The sequence below is a fragment of the Amblyomma mixtum genome, chromosome 3 (assembly GCF_055824585.1).
Source record: "Amblyomma mixtum isolate Tamu chromosome 3, ASM5582458v1, whole genome shotgun sequence".
In the NCBI taxonomy this organism is placed as follows: Eukaryota; Metazoa; Arthropoda; class Arachnida; order Ixodida; family Ixodidae; genus Amblyomma; species Amblyomma mixtum.
In genome coordinates, this window is record NC_143014.1 from 302,570,800 (window position 1) to 302,589,930 (window position 19,131).

The 19,131-nt window shown below is 44.5% G+C and overlaps 1 protein-coding gene across 1 annotated transcript in view; it reads left to right on the forward strand.

Moving 5' to 3' along the window:
* The window catches only part of LOC149355425 (uncharacterized protein C05D11.1-like), a 66,616-nt gene extending 51,339 nt beyond the window's left edge, over window positions 1–15,277 (forward strand). Inside the window, exons 18-21 of the mRNA XM_089583786.1 lie at window positions 808–997; window positions 2,359–2,663; window positions 7,063–7,215; window positions 15,029–15,277. Coding sequence (XP_089439912.1) covers window positions 808–997; window positions 2,359–2,663; window positions 7,063–7,215; window positions 15,029–15,089 — 709 coding nt within the window. The 3' untranslated portion in view covers window positions 15,090–15,277. The remainder of the gene's footprint in view (window positions 1–807; window positions 998–2,358; window positions 2,664–7,062; window positions 7,216–15,028) is intronic.
* The last annotated feature ends 3,854 nt before the right edge of the window (window positions 15,278–19,131 follow it).

Here is a 19,131-nt window from a genome sequence, read left to right on the forward strand (position 1 = left end):
GGGAAGGACTGGGGGTCTTCTTACCTTCCAACACGTTGTGATCTTAAGGAAAGCCACCAGGGCTCCACTGTACAAGCTAGAAGCAAACTATGCAGCCTGGTTACTTTTGACAAAGACGGTACAAGCACGGGAAATGCATTCATCTGTTTAGGGCTGACGGGATTTATTTGCAGCTTCACACTGCCGCTTACTGACTGCAACGCGTACTGCAAGGCTGGCAGTTGCAATATCAGTGATATACATGTCGTGCGCGTTATTGCTCACTGCTTGCAGTGCATACTGCGCTACTGGTGATGTTGTGTCGGCAGTCTGCGGGTCGTGTGTCATTGTCATGCGACTTTGGTGATGCATGGGCCGCATGCTGCCTCTCACTGTTCTCAGTGCGAACTGCGCGATAGGCAAGCCGACAGTGTTCGGGCAGCAATCAATGCTCAAAGAGGTGCGGTCGCTGCTCGCATGTTTGTATCATCCGTGACAGCATACGAGAGTGTTCGGAACACCTGAAATTCTGCACATTGTACAGGTGCCATCATAAGTAAATGGAAGGCAATATTAACGAAAAAATTTAATCATTGCCCCCACAATTCATGCATCCTTGAATGCATATGTGCAGACTAATTGTGATTATGCGAGAGTGTACATGGTGGAATCCGGCCAGGGAATTCCTCAGATATGCATGATCCCGAAATTCGTATCAGCCATATTCACATGATCGGGTATCTACTGCATGTGGAAACCGTGCTCCACCCTGTGAGTGGATCTGCTCTGTTGCCCGTGTGACTCTGCCGTGTTGTGTGTGGGGAGCAGCTCTCCGCAGGTGCCTTGCCATGCGCTGCTGCTGCGGGGCAACACGCCGGGCCTTCCACGGGACGTCATCACATCTGTGGGCTCGGTGGAGTCGGCCTTCCTCACCCAGTGCACCCCCAGCCTCAACTCCTACACCAGTCCCGACCTTCCTCCACTGCTGGTGCTCATCCAGTACCTCGTCCAGCTGGAGGCAAGGGCAGACCACGCAGTTTGAATGTCGCACTGCTGCCGTCAGAGGCACAACTATGTGTCCACCTTAATGGGGGAGCTTGATCTTGAAAACAAAATTTCATTAATGTAGTCACAGTTATAAAAACTTCAGGGGACATGTATTTTTGCGTGCCAACTCGAAATTTGTCATTTAATTTCATGTAGAACAATTCCTTGAGCACTTGTGTGATTGATATGCAAGTTTTTCATAAAGTGCCTTCAGGAATATTTTTAGAAGTTGTCACTTCAGAAATGCAAAGAAAAGCTTGTGTTCCTGTTTCTAAAGCCGCAGCGTCAGTGCCCTGTGGCTCAAGTTCTATGATAGGCAGGATGATAATTTTGCCCTTATTGCATTCCTTTATGTCAAGAGAACCCATAACATACATTTCACCATGTTTCTGCAGAAAATTTTTTTGAAAGCTCTTCACGAAAAACTTGCATAACAATTACATAAGTGCTCAAGGAATTGTTTGACAGGAAATTAAATGACATATTTAGAATTGGCACACAAAAATACATGTTCTCTGAAGATTTCTTAACTGTGATTACATTGATAATTTTTTTTTTTTTCAAGACCAGGCTCCCCCTAAAGTTTTATATTTTTGTTTAGGTTTGGCAAATGGCGAACAAAAAGGCTTAAAATTTGCACCTGGTGCATTCATCTCTTGTATTTCTCACGCCATTTCCCATTAAAAGGCATTTTCATAGAACAATATAGTAGGGATGGGTAAGTATTTGTGCGGACAGTTTCAAAGTATTCTATCCCACGATGATTGCCTCTGAGGCTATCATCTGCAATCTCTGCAATTATGGCCTCCTCTTCTTTAACAATTGCTGATATGTGGGAACGTGTCTTTGTTGTGTAACTAATTATTCTCACTTATTTTACTGAGTGGTTACAAACAGCATGTTTGGCTTTTCCACCTGAACAATAGAAATCACAGCAGTTGAGGTGCAGTTCTTCATTCGGAAGTGCTTTTGAGTAAACATCGAAATAAGTGACACCCAGTCTGGGATGTGGTGAGTCAGTGAGTCAATTAACAGAATTAAAGAGAAAGTTCAGTCGCTGCTTCACATCAGCTGCATGAGGCATGTGGTAGTACTGCAGAAATGTTTGAATAATCATGCGGGTCCAAAAAGTTGGGGTTCCGAATGCTGTGTGTTTTCTTCAAATAGGACATCTTGTTAAGTTGGACAGACGGCCAGCAGTGCCTGGTGGTTTTTGTTTCATCTCAAATTAAGCCGCAGGAACTGAGGCACAGAGTGGTATTCCAGTTCTCGTGCTCCTCAGATGGGCAGTCGGAGTGGCTCACCTGCGGCCCCTGTTGGCACTCCCTGCAGGGTCCCATGTGGCGTCAGATCAGGGGCCAGGGGCTGTCGTACAACTATGACCTGCACATCCGCCCCTGTGATGGCCTGCTGTACTTTGTGCTGACCAAGTCCACGCTGGTGTCAGCCGCCTACCGGGAGGCCATGCAGATCGTGCAGCGCCATGTGGCGGGCGAGGAGGAGTGGGATGAGGAGCTGGTGGAGGCCAGCCGCAGCAGCCTCATGTTCGAGATCATTGAGAAGGAGAAGTATGTCAATGAGGTGGCCCTGCAGTCCATGCTGGCCTACCACCGGGGCATCGACATGTCCTACACCAGGCAAGTGGCCCTGGGGACTCACATTCCCCCCTTTCCCGCCGGCTTCCTCCTCGAACCTTCTTGCCCATAGCTGCATGGGAACACCCCCCAGAAAGGTCAAAAGTTGTGAGTGCACGTATAAAAAAATATGAAGCTTTGCAGTTTTTTTGCACCTCAGTTGTAGTCAGTTTTTGTTGTAAAACTTTATTCCAGTTAACAGGAAGTCATGCAATCACTCAAAATTGGAGCCAAATTCAAAAATGAGAATTCGGCTGCCAATACATGAAAAATGCCTGACTCCGCAATTTTTCGCAGGATTGCAGGAAACTAGGGACCTTAATTGTCGGTGTTTTCTCAGTATAAAGGGGCCTTTGTGTTGCCTGGAGCTGAGGACTGCCAGCCACATGGGCCCCATGTGAATTGTTATACAACAGTCACCTGTTAACTAAGCTTTAAATTATTTGTTGTAAGCATGTCGAGCAACATTGGGTAGCCTGGACAAAGCCGACAGCTTCGAGCAGCTGACAGCCAACTACATAGACACATGCAGGGGCAGGGTGTCAAGCGACGCAGCATCAAAGACAAGCAGCTGCACTGCAGTCACATGATGAAGACCAGCGAGCCATGCTGAAGCTTTTGCCCAGTGTCATCATTAACGGTCATAACTGTAGTCTGAGGGACTGCACCTGACTATGGCAGTAAATCAGCAGTCATATAACTGTGGTGTCATGACTGGTTTAATATACCAGCAGATAGCATTTTCAGGTCACAGCAACCACAGCTCTTGAGTTTAGTTGAATTTGTTTCGTTAGAGGCATTCATGTTGTATCTCTAGGGATATGTGAGTAGTACTTTTTCAAAACCGCATTGAATACCTTTTTGTGTATTCACTACTTGCGTGAATTATTCCACTTAGCTTCACTGCTAAGCACTAGAGGAGAAGCCGTGGTACGATGCTATAACTTCTCAAGTTTTAATTGTAGCTGTCCAAAGATGCAACACTGATCTCCACTAGGGGGTAGGAAACAGGAAGTCACCATGTTAACTCTATGACCCCAATGTCGTGCTTATGAGAAAATTACCTTTCGCTACAGGCGACTACAGCGAACAAACTAGCACCACATCTCGGTAGGTTAGAGGGACAAAAGCTATGTATTAGTCATGGATTCCGAGATCGGGCATCAAGGCCTGAGTCCTGCCACACCACATCGCCCAGTCTTGGAGGCCACGTATGACCATCATGAACACCATCACACGAATGGACTGTGTCCTTCCCCCTCAGGCCGACAACAGCAGCGTGCTGCGCAGAATCGGAGTGGGCCCTGTTCTTGAAACAGTCACAGAAGAAAACTAGTGGAACCTCTCTAGTATAGTGAAGCCACTGAGACCAGAAAAATGTTTATCAGTTGTTTGTGATGGCATGGCTCAGAGGATGCTGTCTGGTAATTAATTCACTACTTACTATGCGCAGTGTTGGTTTATAAAAGAAACACTGAGAAATACCTTCCATTCTGCTATTATCGTCTCCTAATGTAATAGCTGTTTACTTTAAGTTGTCACATTTTTTATCGCATTTTCGATTTTGTTTGCATCTTGTGAAAGTACTGTATTTGCATGAATACAACATGGCTACGAACAAAGTCTGATTCCATATGAAAACCAAAGCTTTGCATAAACATGGGATCATTTTCCAAGGCCTCAGTGTCATTCAAGAGGCAGTAGTTAAACACAGCCAAGCTCGGCAAAACTGCATGCACACAACTGCCACTGCCTCATGCTTTGGGCTGCCCAGTGCTGCAAATGTTTGCCCGTTTCTTTCCTTCACTACTCACTGCACTTCTACTGCCTTTCCTTTCTCAGCCGGCCATGCTGCCTTCTTTCTGAGTCCGTAGCCAGCTTTCTTCTTTCTATCTTCTTTTTTTCCCCGTGCAAGCCGCGCGCTTTGCCTCGCGGTTCCTAGGCTTTTGAAAAGTTGGCTTCTTGCAGCTTACGAGCCTGGTCGTTGAGCCATCTCAAAGAACACCGTAAAAATTCTTCGTTATCAGCAATATTAAATTTTCTGTTTGAAAGTTTGGAATATTTGTGCACCCCTAGTTATTTCTTGTTATTCTTACCAACTTAGCTGCTCTTTACCCTGCATGTGTTTGGAGCCTTTCAAAGGTATCGCTTGCTCACCTAACAACATAATCTTTGGTCTAGGGCCATTATACTACATGTGAAACTGTAAGCCAATGTGTCCCCATTATTATAACCGCTCCCAGTTTGTAGTAGTAGCAAAAGCTGAGAAATGTGCCCCTAGTTTTGTGTTCAGTCCCTGCAAACACTTCTGGTCGTAGTTTCTGTTGGGATGTCAGGGTGTCAGCATTGATTGACAATGCAGAGTATATGGCTGTGTGCTGTCACTGGCTCTGTGCTGGTCATGTGTTAAAGGTGCACTGAAGAGGAATCTGAACTCGTCTTTTTGCCGCGGGAACTAGATCTGCACGTTCCGAGCATTCTCATAAACTGCGACTTATTGCCCTGTGTGGCCGATTTCCCTAATTAAATCGAATTAACGTCCGGCTCCCGCTTTTTTTTTTAATTCTGCCTCGTACGGTGGGCGGAGTCGACCAACGCGGGGAGTGCCTTTTACCCAGTCCCGTGGCGGCTTGCCGCTCTGCCATTGGCGGAGTAATACGTTGTAGTCCGCGCGTATTTTTATTTCTGAGGGCTTATTTTGCGGTTATATTATCTACAAATGAAACTATTTATTCACGGAAACCTAAAAAACAAAATTAAACGAAAGCAAAGCCTCCACGGAGCTGGCTGAAGGGCACTCCACGCGTTGGTCGACTCTGCCCACCGTACGAGGCAGAATTTAAAAAAAAAGGCGGGAGCCGGACGTTAATTCGATTTAATTAGGGAAATCGGCCACACAGGGCAATAAGTCGCAGTTTCTAAGATTGCTGGGAACGTGTAGATCGAGTTCCCGCGGCAAAAAGACGAGTTCAGATTCCTCTTCAGTGCACCTTTAACATGGAGGGATGATGGTACAGAGACGGTCAGGGGTAAGGTAACTTCAGTTTATTTATTGGGCAAACTTTAAAGCCCCAACCTGCCGACTTAGCATAGTGACCCATGCCTGGGACACATTTTTAAGTTTTCTATCTGTCTGTCCACAGAGGACCATAACAGCACTCAAAAGACGAGGACACCGAAAGACTGACACGCAGTGTGCTCTGTGTCCTTGTCTTCTGAGCATGGTTACGATCCTATAATGCACAAACAACTGGCCCAAACACTGCCGCTGCTGTCCACAAAGAAGAGGGACAAATGGTGGAGGTGCATGCCTGGTTGCAACTGGTGCTGGCAGTGGAGGGAAAGCTGCATGCACAACACAGTGGCAGTTTTATGACACTTGCGCATTTTAATACCCAGCACAGCGCTAGCCTACCCAACAGGTGTGGAAGCTGACAGCTCGTATTCTTCGATATCTTTTCACCACTGAGATAAGTTATCCGTAGTGCAAGTTGGTGAGCTCACTCACTGGTTTTCAGTTTGAATAGCTACAACGTACAGCCCGCCCCTATCCAGGCCATCATGCATTCTGCCTCACACAGCAATTCATGCGAGTTTGAAAAAATTCTACAACCTCTCTGGCTAATGTACCGTCAGTTGCAAACGTTTGCAATCCACCGCTGTCTTCATTGCAACGGTGCGATGGAATAAACTTTTGCAACAGACAGCATAGTCTGACAGGGTTAGTGTGTGTTTTACCAAGCACTTAATTCATGTTGAAGTGTAATGGTCATGCTTAATCCTTTCCCTTGTTTGTCACGTGACATTTTTGATGGTGTTGAAGTGATGAGAGGGAGCTTCACTGAATTCATTAGTCTTCCACTGCTTTGTTGCGTGCAAATGCTCTGCCACAAGAAATGGCATGGCACAGCTATTAGTGCCTGCGACAGTACCTCAGATAGCAGGCAGTAAGTGGTGCTATCTACACTTATCTTCCATGGTTGTCCCCAGTTGTACGCTTAGGTATGTGACATACTCCCGTCACCTTGAAGCATGCAAAATGTAATGATTGCATTGCGTTAGTCTCTGTGCGGTTGGGGTGAATAACTGTGCTTTTGCAGGTGGAATGCTGAGCAGGATGCAGTGAGGTACCCATGGAGGAACAGAGCTCTTTGTTGCGTTCTTCATAACATGTATAACATGTTTGTTGTGGTTTTGCATTTCACTGCACCGTTCATGGGAAGCCACTAACCAGCTGCTCTGTTGTTTGGGGCCACCAGTGCATGGGTAACTCACGGGTGTTCCAAACTGCCTTCCCTAGAGTTATGAAGGTGCCCTGTCACTAAGGTTGTGCTGGCCCTTTCACTGTGTTTTACAACCCACTCATGCCATGGGGTCGGTGGGGTGGGGGTGGGATATGCAGGACCCTGTTGGAGAAGGTTGCCGCGGTGAAGCTGGCAGACATGGTGCGTGTGGGCAAGCAGTATCTGGCCTCTCTGTTCAACCCAGCCACATCCAAACTGGTCATTTGCTGCCACCCATCCAAGGTCGACGACATAGTCGCTGCCTTCAAGGAGTGCGTACCATTCTTGTTCCCTGGGGTCATTTTTCTGTGGCATTGCTTTAAGCCGAGGCACCGGCCTTAAAACTTCCATAATTATAGGTATCATAGTGAAATTAGTTGTGCATATGTGCTTCTTCCTCCTGTTTTCAGAAATATAACTAGATTTAGTATACATATCTCAGTTATTTTTCATATTATCGGAAAATAACTAGTCTAATTAGGTAATTTCTTATGGGTCATTAAGACAAGAACTGGAGCTAAAAACATGTCATGTGGATCAATGCTATAGCATAGCCTGTTATTTAGGTGCATGATAATGTAAAAATGTTCAGTCAAGTCGAATCTCTATAATTATGAAATATGAATAGGTGACATTATTGCTCACAAAATTTGATATGTTCGGCTCAGCCCTAAGAAAATAGCATAGCTTCACAGCTCTGGTCTTTCTGAATTCAATGGAATAAAATTAACTGAAATGGCGCGATAAAAACATAACGAAAACTTCGGTAAGGCTACTCGTGTTGGCAAAAAAAGTAGAGAAAAGCGCATTTGAAGTCAGCGCTCCAGCCATTCGGAAGTCGTTGTAGGGACCTTAGAAGACTTCGAAATGCAGATGCTCCAAGAGGATTTTACAGCAGGGAGTAATACCTGAATGTTGGGAAGAGCACGAACTTATGAACAAGATCAAGATTGCGGCCATCAGGGAGGCAGTAGCGGGAAGCGACAGGCGCGGAGGCACATTTTGCTTCGAAATCACCAATTTGGTACTTCGGAAGTGTCAGATGTATCATTTTTTAGTAGTTCGAGGTCGAATTAGACATGTCAACTTTGTAGGTAGATACTTTATGAGCCCAAATACCGTATTTACTCGAATCTAGAGTGGCCTCAATTCTAAACAGACACCCAAAAGTTGTAGGCCAAATTTAAAAAAAAAAAAAGAAACTTTCCTCGAATGTAACCTGGCTGAAAAAACAATTTAGAATGACAGTGAGAACAACATGCAAACGGCATTTATTTTCATGAACCTGCTTCTGCTCACTCGTCGTCTTCGTCATCGCTGACCTCATGTGCCCATGCCACCACACTAAAAGGAAAGGAGATCAGAATGGCAGCCAATGCTCGTGTGTGCTTTTATTGGCTTAGGCTGCGGATAGTAACGGCTACAGTGCCGTCTTGGACTGGTGTTTCGGGGGGGTCGCCTCCGTTCCAATTTTTCATCGTTTTTATGCGTTGTCATCGTATTTTATAAATACCATGACAAAATCCTTGAATCTAAGCCGACTGAAGAGTTTTGTATCTTTTTTTTTTTTAAAAGAAACTATCAGCCTAGATTCGAATAAATATCGTATACAAGGGTGATGGTCATGCTTGATGATTGCCATATTTCTCGGCTCAGTGGCACTCATAAAGTTATTGTCTCCATGGCGTGCTCCTCCCTAGCTGCATTTGTTATCACTCCCTCCTTTTTTTTCTTTTTGAGAGGAAGGGGAGATTAACGCTGAAACTACACTCCTTGCATGACATGGTTTGCATGTGCTTTTCAAATGTTGCGGGCTTTATAAAGTGCCATTTATTATCTCTCCTATTGCTTATTGACAACGTTGACTTGAGAGCACGCAACTTCTCTGTGATCTCTTTCATGGTTCACCATTATCGTGCCTTTGGGTTGACTTATTTTCATGGCAAATGAGAAGCAAAACAGTGCGGTTGCTTCTTCATAGCTTTGACCATATTGCTGAAAGAACAGTGCCCACTCACACACGCTCAACTGTTGACAGCAGGGAGTTGCTGTGGGGACACACAAATATATGCTGCTCAGTTTCTTGTTTTAGTCCAAGTAAGTGACACCGGAATCCGTGTCATCAGCAGCCATTGTGAATTGTTACCCATTACAAGCATTGCAATTGGAAACTGCAGCGTGAGCATCTGCAGAACTTTGTGATCCTAACAGTCTTGTTCATCAGAGTAGGAATAGTTACTGTGGTAGTTTACTAATGTGAAAGCTTAAGTTGTGTCATTGAACCAAGAAAAATGAAAATTCTAATTGTATCAAGGTTATACCATTGGCTATACAGTCGCCGACCGTTTTTTCGGACTTGAAGGGACCCGAAAAATGGTCCGAATAATCGAACAGTCCGAAAAATCCGTGAAGCAAAAAAAATCACTTTATTCAGAGGAAATCGGCTTAAAAAAGTAGCTGATTTTACCTTGCGGCAAATTTCTTTTGCTGGCGACGATTTGCGCTTGTATTTGCGCCAAAGTTGTCGTTTCGCTGTACACGCTAGACAGCAAGTTCACAGCGTTCGTAATTTGTGCAAGCGATGGCTGTGGTAGGCCGCCCGAGTCGTCGTCGGAGTCCGACTCGTCTTCAGGTTGAAGAACCTGGCATACAAGTTCGTCGTCCGTGAGGTCCGCACACATATCGAGGCCGTCGTCCACTTCAACAAACTCGCGGAACGTGGAGCCCATTGGAATGTCCATTCCGTTCCCGCGAAGGTCAACGATGAGGTCTTCACCACTGTCTGCAGTCAAATCCTCAGAATCGTTGCAGTCTTCTACGTCATCGACTTCATCGGCGGAGAATCCAGCATGCCTAAAGCAATTAGCAATTTTTTCCGCTCTCACTGCCTTCCACGCGTCAGCCAGCATGCTAACCGCCGCAAAAAGATCCGTGGCATACTTTTTCCCATTGTCAAAACAAAGGACTGTGCGCCGTAGAAGACGGGTCCGATAATGCACCTTAAGGTTTTTGATCACCCCCTGGTCCATTGGTTGGAGCACGCTGGTGGTGTTTGGTGGCAGGTATTCGAGCCGAATGGCTTTAAGGTTGTCGATGGTGCCGTGAGCCGCGCAGTTATCAACAAAAATAATAACTTGTCGCCCCTGCCGCTCGAAACTTCGGTCGAGTCGATGCACGTAATCTTCAAACAAAGCATGAGTGATCCATGCCTTGGAGTTGCTGCAGTACCACACGGGAAGGTTCTTCGCGCCCTTAAAACACCTAGGATTTTTGGATTTGCCTATCACAAGAAGTGGCAGCTTCTCAGTGCCAGTGGCATTTGCACCTACCATTACCGTTATCCTTTCCTTGCTGTGGCGGCCCCCTGAACAGGAGTCACTCGAAAAAGAGAGGGTGCGGTCAGGCAACATCTTGAAAAAGAGGCCGGTCTCGTCACAGTTGAAGGTGTCCTCTGGGCTGTACTGGCTCAACAAGGGCTTCAACTTCGTCTGACGGTAGTCTGCTACCGTGGGTGGGTTGGCGGCTCCGCTCTCCCCGCACATCTACTTAAAAGACACACCGTGTCTCTTCTTGAAACCGCGGAGCCATCCGTCCGTGAACTTGAATTTTTCAATTCTCATTTTCACGGCCAGGGTCTCTGCCTTTTCCTTCAACGTGTCGCCCGACACTGGAAGGTTTTTCTCTAAAGCAGCTTTAAGCCAGAGTAGCAAGGCCCTCTCCAATTCGGGGTGGTCGCCTTTCCTGTCGTTCTTCTGGCTGCTGCTGTGGGACGCCTCAAAGGCGGAAAAAATCTTCTCCTTATTTTTCACGTAATCCGAAATAGTTTGCTTCGACAGTGCGAACTCCTTGGCCACGTCAGCTTGCGTTCGCCCACTCAGCACTAGCTTTATGATCGCTGCCTTTTTCTCAAGGGTCATGGTAGAATAGCTCCCACGCTTCTTTGACGGACCCGGCAGCACCGGCGGGGCCATGTCCACAGCCCGAGTGCGCACCACACCGCTCGTCAAACACGCAAAAATGAGGCACTTTTCGTTCAGAGCGGTGGAACCGCCTGACGCAAGGAACCGCCGGACGCAATCACAAAACGGCCAAAGGATTGACGGCGCGCCACTCGGTTGACGCGGTCGGAGAAACTCGTGTGACAACACGGCGAATGGCGAACGTATGAGACAAAGCACAAAGAGATAGCTGCCCGCGTCAGCGTTGACGACAAAAGCAGGTTGACTGCGATGACAATCCGACTGCCACCTCGAAGTGGCAGAGATTGCAGGGACCTCTACTGGCAAAAATGGGGCACTGAAACCATGTCAAGCCAATCCAACTGCAGAGCCAATCCACCTCAATCCAAGATGGCGCCTGTTGCGCCGGCCAAAAGCCGATAAGATGGCAGATTTTGGCCTGCAGGCGACTGAAATTAGTCCGAAAAATCGAACTTTCGGACTTTTAAAGTCCGAAATATCCGTCGCGAATATGTATGCGCTTCTATGGGGTGACTGACGGTGCCTCACTGAAGTCTGAAATATCCTACAAGTCCGAATTATTGGAGTCCGAATTACCCGTCGGCTACTGTAGTTGCAAACATTACTTTTTTTTTTTCACTTCAAAGATTCATTCATCTGGAGTCTGAAGCGATACACTATTGAAACTTGTAACATGATGTGCAGCTTCCAGCCTCTGAGCCTCATGCAATGTAGTCTGGCCATATTAATTAACACTATGGTACTTTGGGCCTTTTGTTTAAGGGAAAACAGACACCAAATATTAGTTGTTGTTTTTTTATGCTTAAGATGATAATATGCATATGCATGGATCACCAAGTTGTATTTGCCTGTGAGCAGTAAATAATGTATAATCGATTTTTTTCTTCATTATATTTCTGTTTCAACATTTGAGCCATGGCTGTGACACTAATGTTCAGTATAAGCCATTTTAGGCATCAGAAAACTGCTATATAATTGCTGCTTCTTCATTCATATTAGGGGTGTGCAAATACAGTACTGAAATTTCCTGATACAAATTGAATATGCATGTGAGGAAAAAATGCCTTCAAATAATGAATTGAATACTTGTCCATTATTTAAAAAAAAAGTTCAGAAGAAGATAAGTTGGCAAATGTTGCTGTCATTTTTTTTTATTAAAATAGTGTATGGACTTTGCATATCCAAAACAGGCATACCTAGACTGACTCAACACCATAAAAAAAAAACATGAAATGCAAAGAAATGCATACTGTAATCAGAGCATAATGGGCAATATTCATCACTGCGAAATATTAGGAAATTTTCGAATATCAGTTTCTCGAATCAACTATGAACCGAATATCACGCATGTTCGATTCGTGTTCGAATATTCGAATAATCGCACACCCCTGTTCGTTATCATTCTGGCTCCTGTGGAAGGCTGCTGCAATTTGACATGCCAAAACAGCAATTATATTTAGTTTTTTTATGCCTCGCGTGATTTATTCTAAACCTTGACGGCACCGTCTTTGCTTGGCTGTTGAAACTGAAACAGCATGAGAGGAGAAAAAAAATTATTTACCAGCCGCAGACGTGAATGCATGTTGATGTGGTGATCCATGTACTCTATTAATGTCTTTGCACATCATTACAAAGAAGAAAACAAGCAAACAAAATTTGGTGTCTACTCCTTTAATAAGGCTTGAATATTTTTTCTCTTAAGTTCGGTTGTGAAAATTGGATCGTAGGATTTGAACTTAAAAATTGGATGGAGATTAGGCTATTTTGATTCGTGAAAAGAATCAACGAAAAGTACTCATTTCAGTATGAGAAATTAAGCCTTCGAAGGTAAAATTTTTATCAGCATATGTTTTCTGGTGGTAAGTTTTGTTATTGATGCTTAAAAATTAACAAAATGACTAAATTCGGTCCAAAAAAATCAGTCCTGATGCAGGGGCGAGATGATGTGCGTGTGACTTCTTGGTTGCATGTTTGTTTGTTCATCCACAATGAGTGACACAGTGCCTTCATCAGAAAAAAGGCTTGAATTGATCTACTTCGCTTGCGTCTCGCAGTAGCACAGAGCCCGCAACTTGCCCGGATTGCAAGTCGTCAGAGGGATAAACACATGATGAAAAATCACCTTTCATTCTTTGAGTGTTGTCGCATTGCACTCGCTTACACAATGTGTGGGCATGTGGAGCTCAAAGTTGGAACTGGTTGTATGTAGCTCCTCGTCGGAAGATGAGCTGTTGTCCTGCAATTCAGACTAAGTACCTGGTAAGTACAGTGATACCTTATAAGCATCACTGTCGTCGCCAGAAGAGTAGTTGGCACGCATGGCCGTATCAAAGCAACAGTGCGCAGCTGAACATCTCGAGGTAAACTGAGCAAACAAAGCGGAGAGCGGTGATGCCACGTGAATGCACCCAAGCGAAGCACCTATCGAGATAGATACCAGCTCTTTTACTCCTCCTCAAGAGCAGATGGTGTGCGCAGAGGAACCGAAATTAGCCACATTAAATGCTCAACCTTTAGCATAACCTTTAGCAACCTTTAGAAACCTTTAGCATAACATGCACGCCAGTGCGCACACGCAGATAGCAACCCGCGTCTCCTCGGGCGCCACATGCTGGTATGTGGCGCCTGAGGGATGATCTGCGCTTGCGCTTTGTCAGCACGCTGTAAATCGTGATGGTACGCACTGTGCTAAAAGACTTGTAGTTCTTTTTTGACTGAAAGGATGTAACAGTGCTAAGACGGGACAAAGGGAATGAGGCAAACACTTTTGTCTTGTTCCCTTTTCCATCAGCATGCACTGACCGGCCCCTGTCAGCCCTCTTCTAGTGCTTTTTTCTTCCACAAGTTAGAAACACAAACTGAGTCAGTCTCAAAAGAAAGCTCTACCACCCCGTAAATATGTGCTTTCAGTTTGGCCCGAAATTTCGCATGCACAACCACCACCGTACATATGCAGCAGTGACCATGTGGAACAAGCCCGTGACCATGAAGGGCTTAAATACTTAGCCTTAACTGACATATTTGCTTATCTTTGTTCTGCTTCTTGACATTCTTTTGTCCACCTTGTCATTTTTGTGTCCATGATAATGTACTCTGAAACTATGAAAGCGCCCTTTCAGCACTACTGCTTTCGTTTTTAATGGTCAACAGAATTAAAGCAGCATTGACTATTGTGGGGTTGCACTCAATGCAAGGGTGCTAGTAAGACACGATGCCAGTACTTGCATTGTAATGGCTCAATTAAATCTAGTACCTCTCAAGTGTGAGCTGATGTGCAGCCGTGGTTGGGGTGGCTAGGACTTAAAAGTGGCTTACAGTCAGTGTAAACCGCAAATGTCTAAAGTTTAGTTCAGAAGTTTTAATTGAAGGAGACCATTTTAAACTAGGTTCTGGATAGCTGCCAGTTTCCGTACAGAGCCCTCAGCCATTTACTGACTACATTTTTTTGGGAGGTGCCTTTCCTGATAGCAGGCAGGTCCAGCCCATTTGTTATAAAGTTTGCTTGAGGGACAACAGGCACAAAAAATTTGGCTTAACCCAGAAGTGAAAGACCCAAATTATGCATTGTCAGCTGGGTGTTCAAAGCCTTGCTCTCAATATCAGAGCCTGAAGTTATGTGTCTTGCCTAATCATGCAAAGCATGCAAAGTTTGTTTGGAGCCATTTGGGTGTGTATACATGCAGTTGGATTTATGGAACACAATATTCGCTAAAAAAATTATCATAGTGTTTCCACACAGATTGGAAATGATATATACAGCCAAATTCAGAGAATGCAAATACACATTTCACCATGCACCCTGAACTCAAAGAATGAAATTTTTTTGCCGGAGTCTCATTTAATAAACTTTTGACGGTAGGTGTGAATTGGTTACACAGCATTGCAGGTGGTCTGAATTGGAACTCGTATATGTAGCCTAAGGCTCTGAAAATAGCAGCAATAGTGGTCCATTGAAATGTGCTCAATAATTCACCAGTAAAGATGAAATTACCTGAAGTAACTTCAGAAGAGTAGTCTGACAGGTTGCTATATCTGCTTTGCTTGTACTCTTCACCTCAACCTTGCTGTACAGTAGGGTCTGAATTCTTCACTTATTTCTTTCCAGGTTCCAGAGGAACCTCACCGTTGTCACATCTCTGGATGATGGCGTTTTCGCAAAGTATTGAAAATTGTGGCAAGTTATCAAGAAATTGAGCCAAAAACACTGCCGCCTGAATGGTGCTCATTTTCTTCCACAGCTCTTGGTAACTTGTTTTCTAGATGTGTCTAAGTTCTAAGTGTGTTTGCTTTTGGAGTGTACCATATTTCTCATCTCCATCGTTTTTTAATAAAGCTTATAGAGATGTTGCTTCTACCTTGTTTAGTCTTGCTTTGTTTACTGTGCTAGATTGGCACAATACCCTTTAAGGGGCCCCTGACCAAGTTTCAGCATTTCAAATAAACTAACCCAATGCGTAGATTGGGTTGTTGTGATAGTCTGCAAATATTAGAGCCATGCTCGCCCAGAAAGGCAGGGAAACTTCAAATCAAAGCCCGTTCAGTCCATCATGCGACAAAGCCAACCTCTTCATCCTCTACCGTGACTGCATAGCTAACTGCATTTTGTTAGTCCTTCATTCTGGTTCATGGGTGAATGACAGGTGCTATTGCTCTTTTTCATTGCACCGTTAGTCGCAGTTATAACTTGCCCTGGTCTGTTTATGTCGCTGCGTGGTATGGGTAGTCTACTCTGCCCTTCGTTTATCGTTTGCCTCGGTTCAGTTTTTCCTTGTTTGAAACCACGCACGCAGGCACGCCATCTTGGCAAAAAGCTGCTCTCACCTTGCTGTGCCTACAACGTAGAGCTTAGCACTACTGGACAGCCGTACAGCCAGTACAATAACGGGTCACCATTGCTACCGGTCTGGTGAGGCGGGGCCACGACGTAGGCGTCTGACTTAACCCGTGCCTTCCTAAAAGTGGAAGAGAATTGGAAATTTCGCTTGCGACCACTTTTCGACCGGATGGGTGAGGGAAACCGACTCTGAGAGGCCACGGCAGAGAAAAGCTTAGTGAAATCGTGATGACTGAATAACTCTGCTGTTAATGAGTCTCTTTGAGAAATTTTTGCGGCCACGCGTTCCAGAGACAATGCTTGCCAACCGCCAGAAGGTATCGCTGCCTGTCTGAGGCAGTTTCTCTTTTTGCTTGCGTCTGCTGGAGCAGATAGCAACAGCAAGCGCTATGGCACAGATGGGGCACAGAAGGCCACTTGGTATGTGCCCCATGGAGCGACATGTACTGGTGGGTGTTGCTGTACGCGTGAGGTGGAAAAAATGTTTGAGCAACAGCGCCTATAGTCGGATACAAGTCTGCAGTGAAGCTCCGCCCACATTCAGGACCGCCGCTCAGAATTCCTTCACGACAGAAAAGGTAGTCCATTGCTAAAACTCCTCTTGTCACCTAAACAAGAAGCTAATGACAAGAAAAAGTTAAGCTCTAGAATTCTGACACCTGGCTTGTGTAATAAAGCCAAACATTAAAAAGCTGATTTCGCTTTTGTGACTGGCTAGCGGAGTAATACAATACGCCGCGGACCGTGGCTCAGTGTTAACAACCACTGTTTAAGTTATAACCTACTAGAGGGTAGTAGTCAGTTTCAAAATTCTAAAACTGATATGACTGTTACTAGCAGCCAGCTATAAATCTCGAATTGTAACCAGGTGCCTAACTGTAGTAGTTAAAAAAGTGAGTTATTATCGAAGTTATCCACCTTTCTAGTTAACCATGATTCACCTATTATCTGAATTCTGCCATAACTGATACCGTTATGCCGCAGAAGTCATCTTAATACCTCAGAAAGCCTATTTTTAAAAACTATAGCAGCGGCCTTACATGTGAGCGTGCGTGCGTGCACTGGAAAAGGGGGTGGGGGGGGGGGAATAAAGTTGCGCTCACTAGCGGGAAACTTCCCGCAGCTCTGCACGCAACTTCCTTAGCGCCGGCGATGGGCGACCCCTTCATATGTCGCTCATTCTGCATCTTTGGCAGTGTTTCGGGGCGAATGAAGCATCTTAAACAGCAGTGCACGAGAGCAGAATGCGGAATACATGGCTGTCCTGTCCTTTGCGGTCGCTCCATTTAAAAATCATATTCACACTCCTGGATATATGTATATACGTTATGAGAGGGGTTTATTTGTCGCTTAAAACAGCGCTATTTCATGATGTCGCAGTTTGCAGTGGTTGGTTTTCTGCATGGTAGGTGCTATCGTAATAAAAGTTCCTTAAAGGCTTAGCTTTATGGTTAATGTACTAGTCCAACTGGAGCTTTCTTTCAAATTAATCGTTAGACATTGCCATGCATAGATCACCTCGTGCACTCCCCTATGACCACTAAATAATTTGTAATTGAATTTCTTCTCTCATGCTGTTTTGGTTGCAACAACGGAACGATGGCCGTGACGTGTGAGGAGTGTTTAGGTCACGTGAGACATTTATTTATTTATTTATTTATTGTACCCTCAGGGCCCGAAGGCATTACAGAGGGGAGTGGGAATACATAAAAATTCAGCCTAAACAGCAACAACAAGGAGAGAAAACCAAAATAAACCAGGAATACATAAAAAAGTGAAAACACAGGAAGGCAATGAGATTAGAATGCAGTGGGGATATATTAAAACTGTGTAGACAGTGAAAGGCAATTTTTATACAGTAATAAACGACACATACTCAGAAAGAAACATTAAGGACTTTACGAAATGCATTATCAGAAATACCTGCGATGTCGTGGGGAAGGTGATTCCAGCTGACGGAAGTTCGGGGTATGAATGAGTCATGAAAACATTTGGTGTGACAAGATGGGATTCCAACTTTATGACGGTGATCAACGCGTGCTGATATGTAACATGGTCTTGACAGTAACTTAGGATTGAGAAGGCTGTTATGGTAAATTTTGTGAAAAAGACACAATGAGGCTATTGATCTGCGGTGGGAAAGAAGTGGTAGGGACAAACTTGATTTCATGGCGGTTAAACTGCTTGTTCGGTGATAATTAGAAAGAATGAAACGGCATGCACGGTTCTGCACAGCTTCCAAATCTGAAACGAGTGAATCGATGCCAGGGCTCCAGACAGATGCAGCATATTCTAACTTGGACCGTACCAATGTTTTATAAAGTAATAATTTTATTGAAGTAGATGAACGTGAGAAATTTCTGCGAAGGTACCCAAGCATGCGATCAGCGTTATTTATTATGTATTCAACGTGAGTTTTCCAAGACAGGTTACAAGAAACGTAAACACCCAGATATTTATAACATGACACGGTTTCGAGAGAGACGTTGTTAATGTGATAAGAAGAAGGGGCATTAGAGAGACGAGAAATGCGTACATGTTTACACTTATTAATGTTTAGTTGCATGTTCCAAGTAAAACACCAGTCAAGAACCTTGTTAATATCGGATTGAAGACAAGAGACATCATTACCATTTTTAATTTCGCGGTAAATAACACAATCATCGGCAAAAAGATTAATTGAAGAAGAAATGTTAGCCGGTAAGTCATTTATATAGATGAGAAAAAGGAGGGGCCCAAGAACTGACCCCTGAGGCACGCCGGAACGGACAGGCAAAGAATGAGAGTTTATATTGTTAGCTGTTACGAATTGTGAACGGTTAGAAAGAAAGCATTGTAGCCATGCAAGGACATTAGGGTCTATGTTAAGATTGCTTAATTAAAGAGAAGCTCATGTGAAACAGTGTCAAACGCTTTCGAGAAGTCCAAAAATATGCAATCTGCCTGAGACCCGTGGTCAAGGATGCCATGAAGGTCATGTGTGAAACATATTAGCTGAGTTTCGCATGAAAAAGACTTACGAAAACCATGCTGGGCAATGCTGAAACCGCAATATATTCGCTGATGCATAGTTTTAATCCAGTAATACTTAAGCATGCCTGCTTCAAAAGCTGGAAGAACAAAAAACTAGTCATAATCATCAGTTGAAACCGAAACAGCATGAGAGAAGTAATTAGTTATAAATTCTTTAACTCTCTTGGGAGAGTGTGATCCATGTATCTTAATGTCTTATGCATCATTATAGAGAAGAAAACGTGCAAGTAAAATGAGGTGTCTGTAGTCCTAAGGTGAACTTTGAAAGCAAATCGTTAGGCAGAAAAATCATAAGACGGTTACGAGTTTGTAACGCGAATCATCCAGCGTTAGCTGGCCTG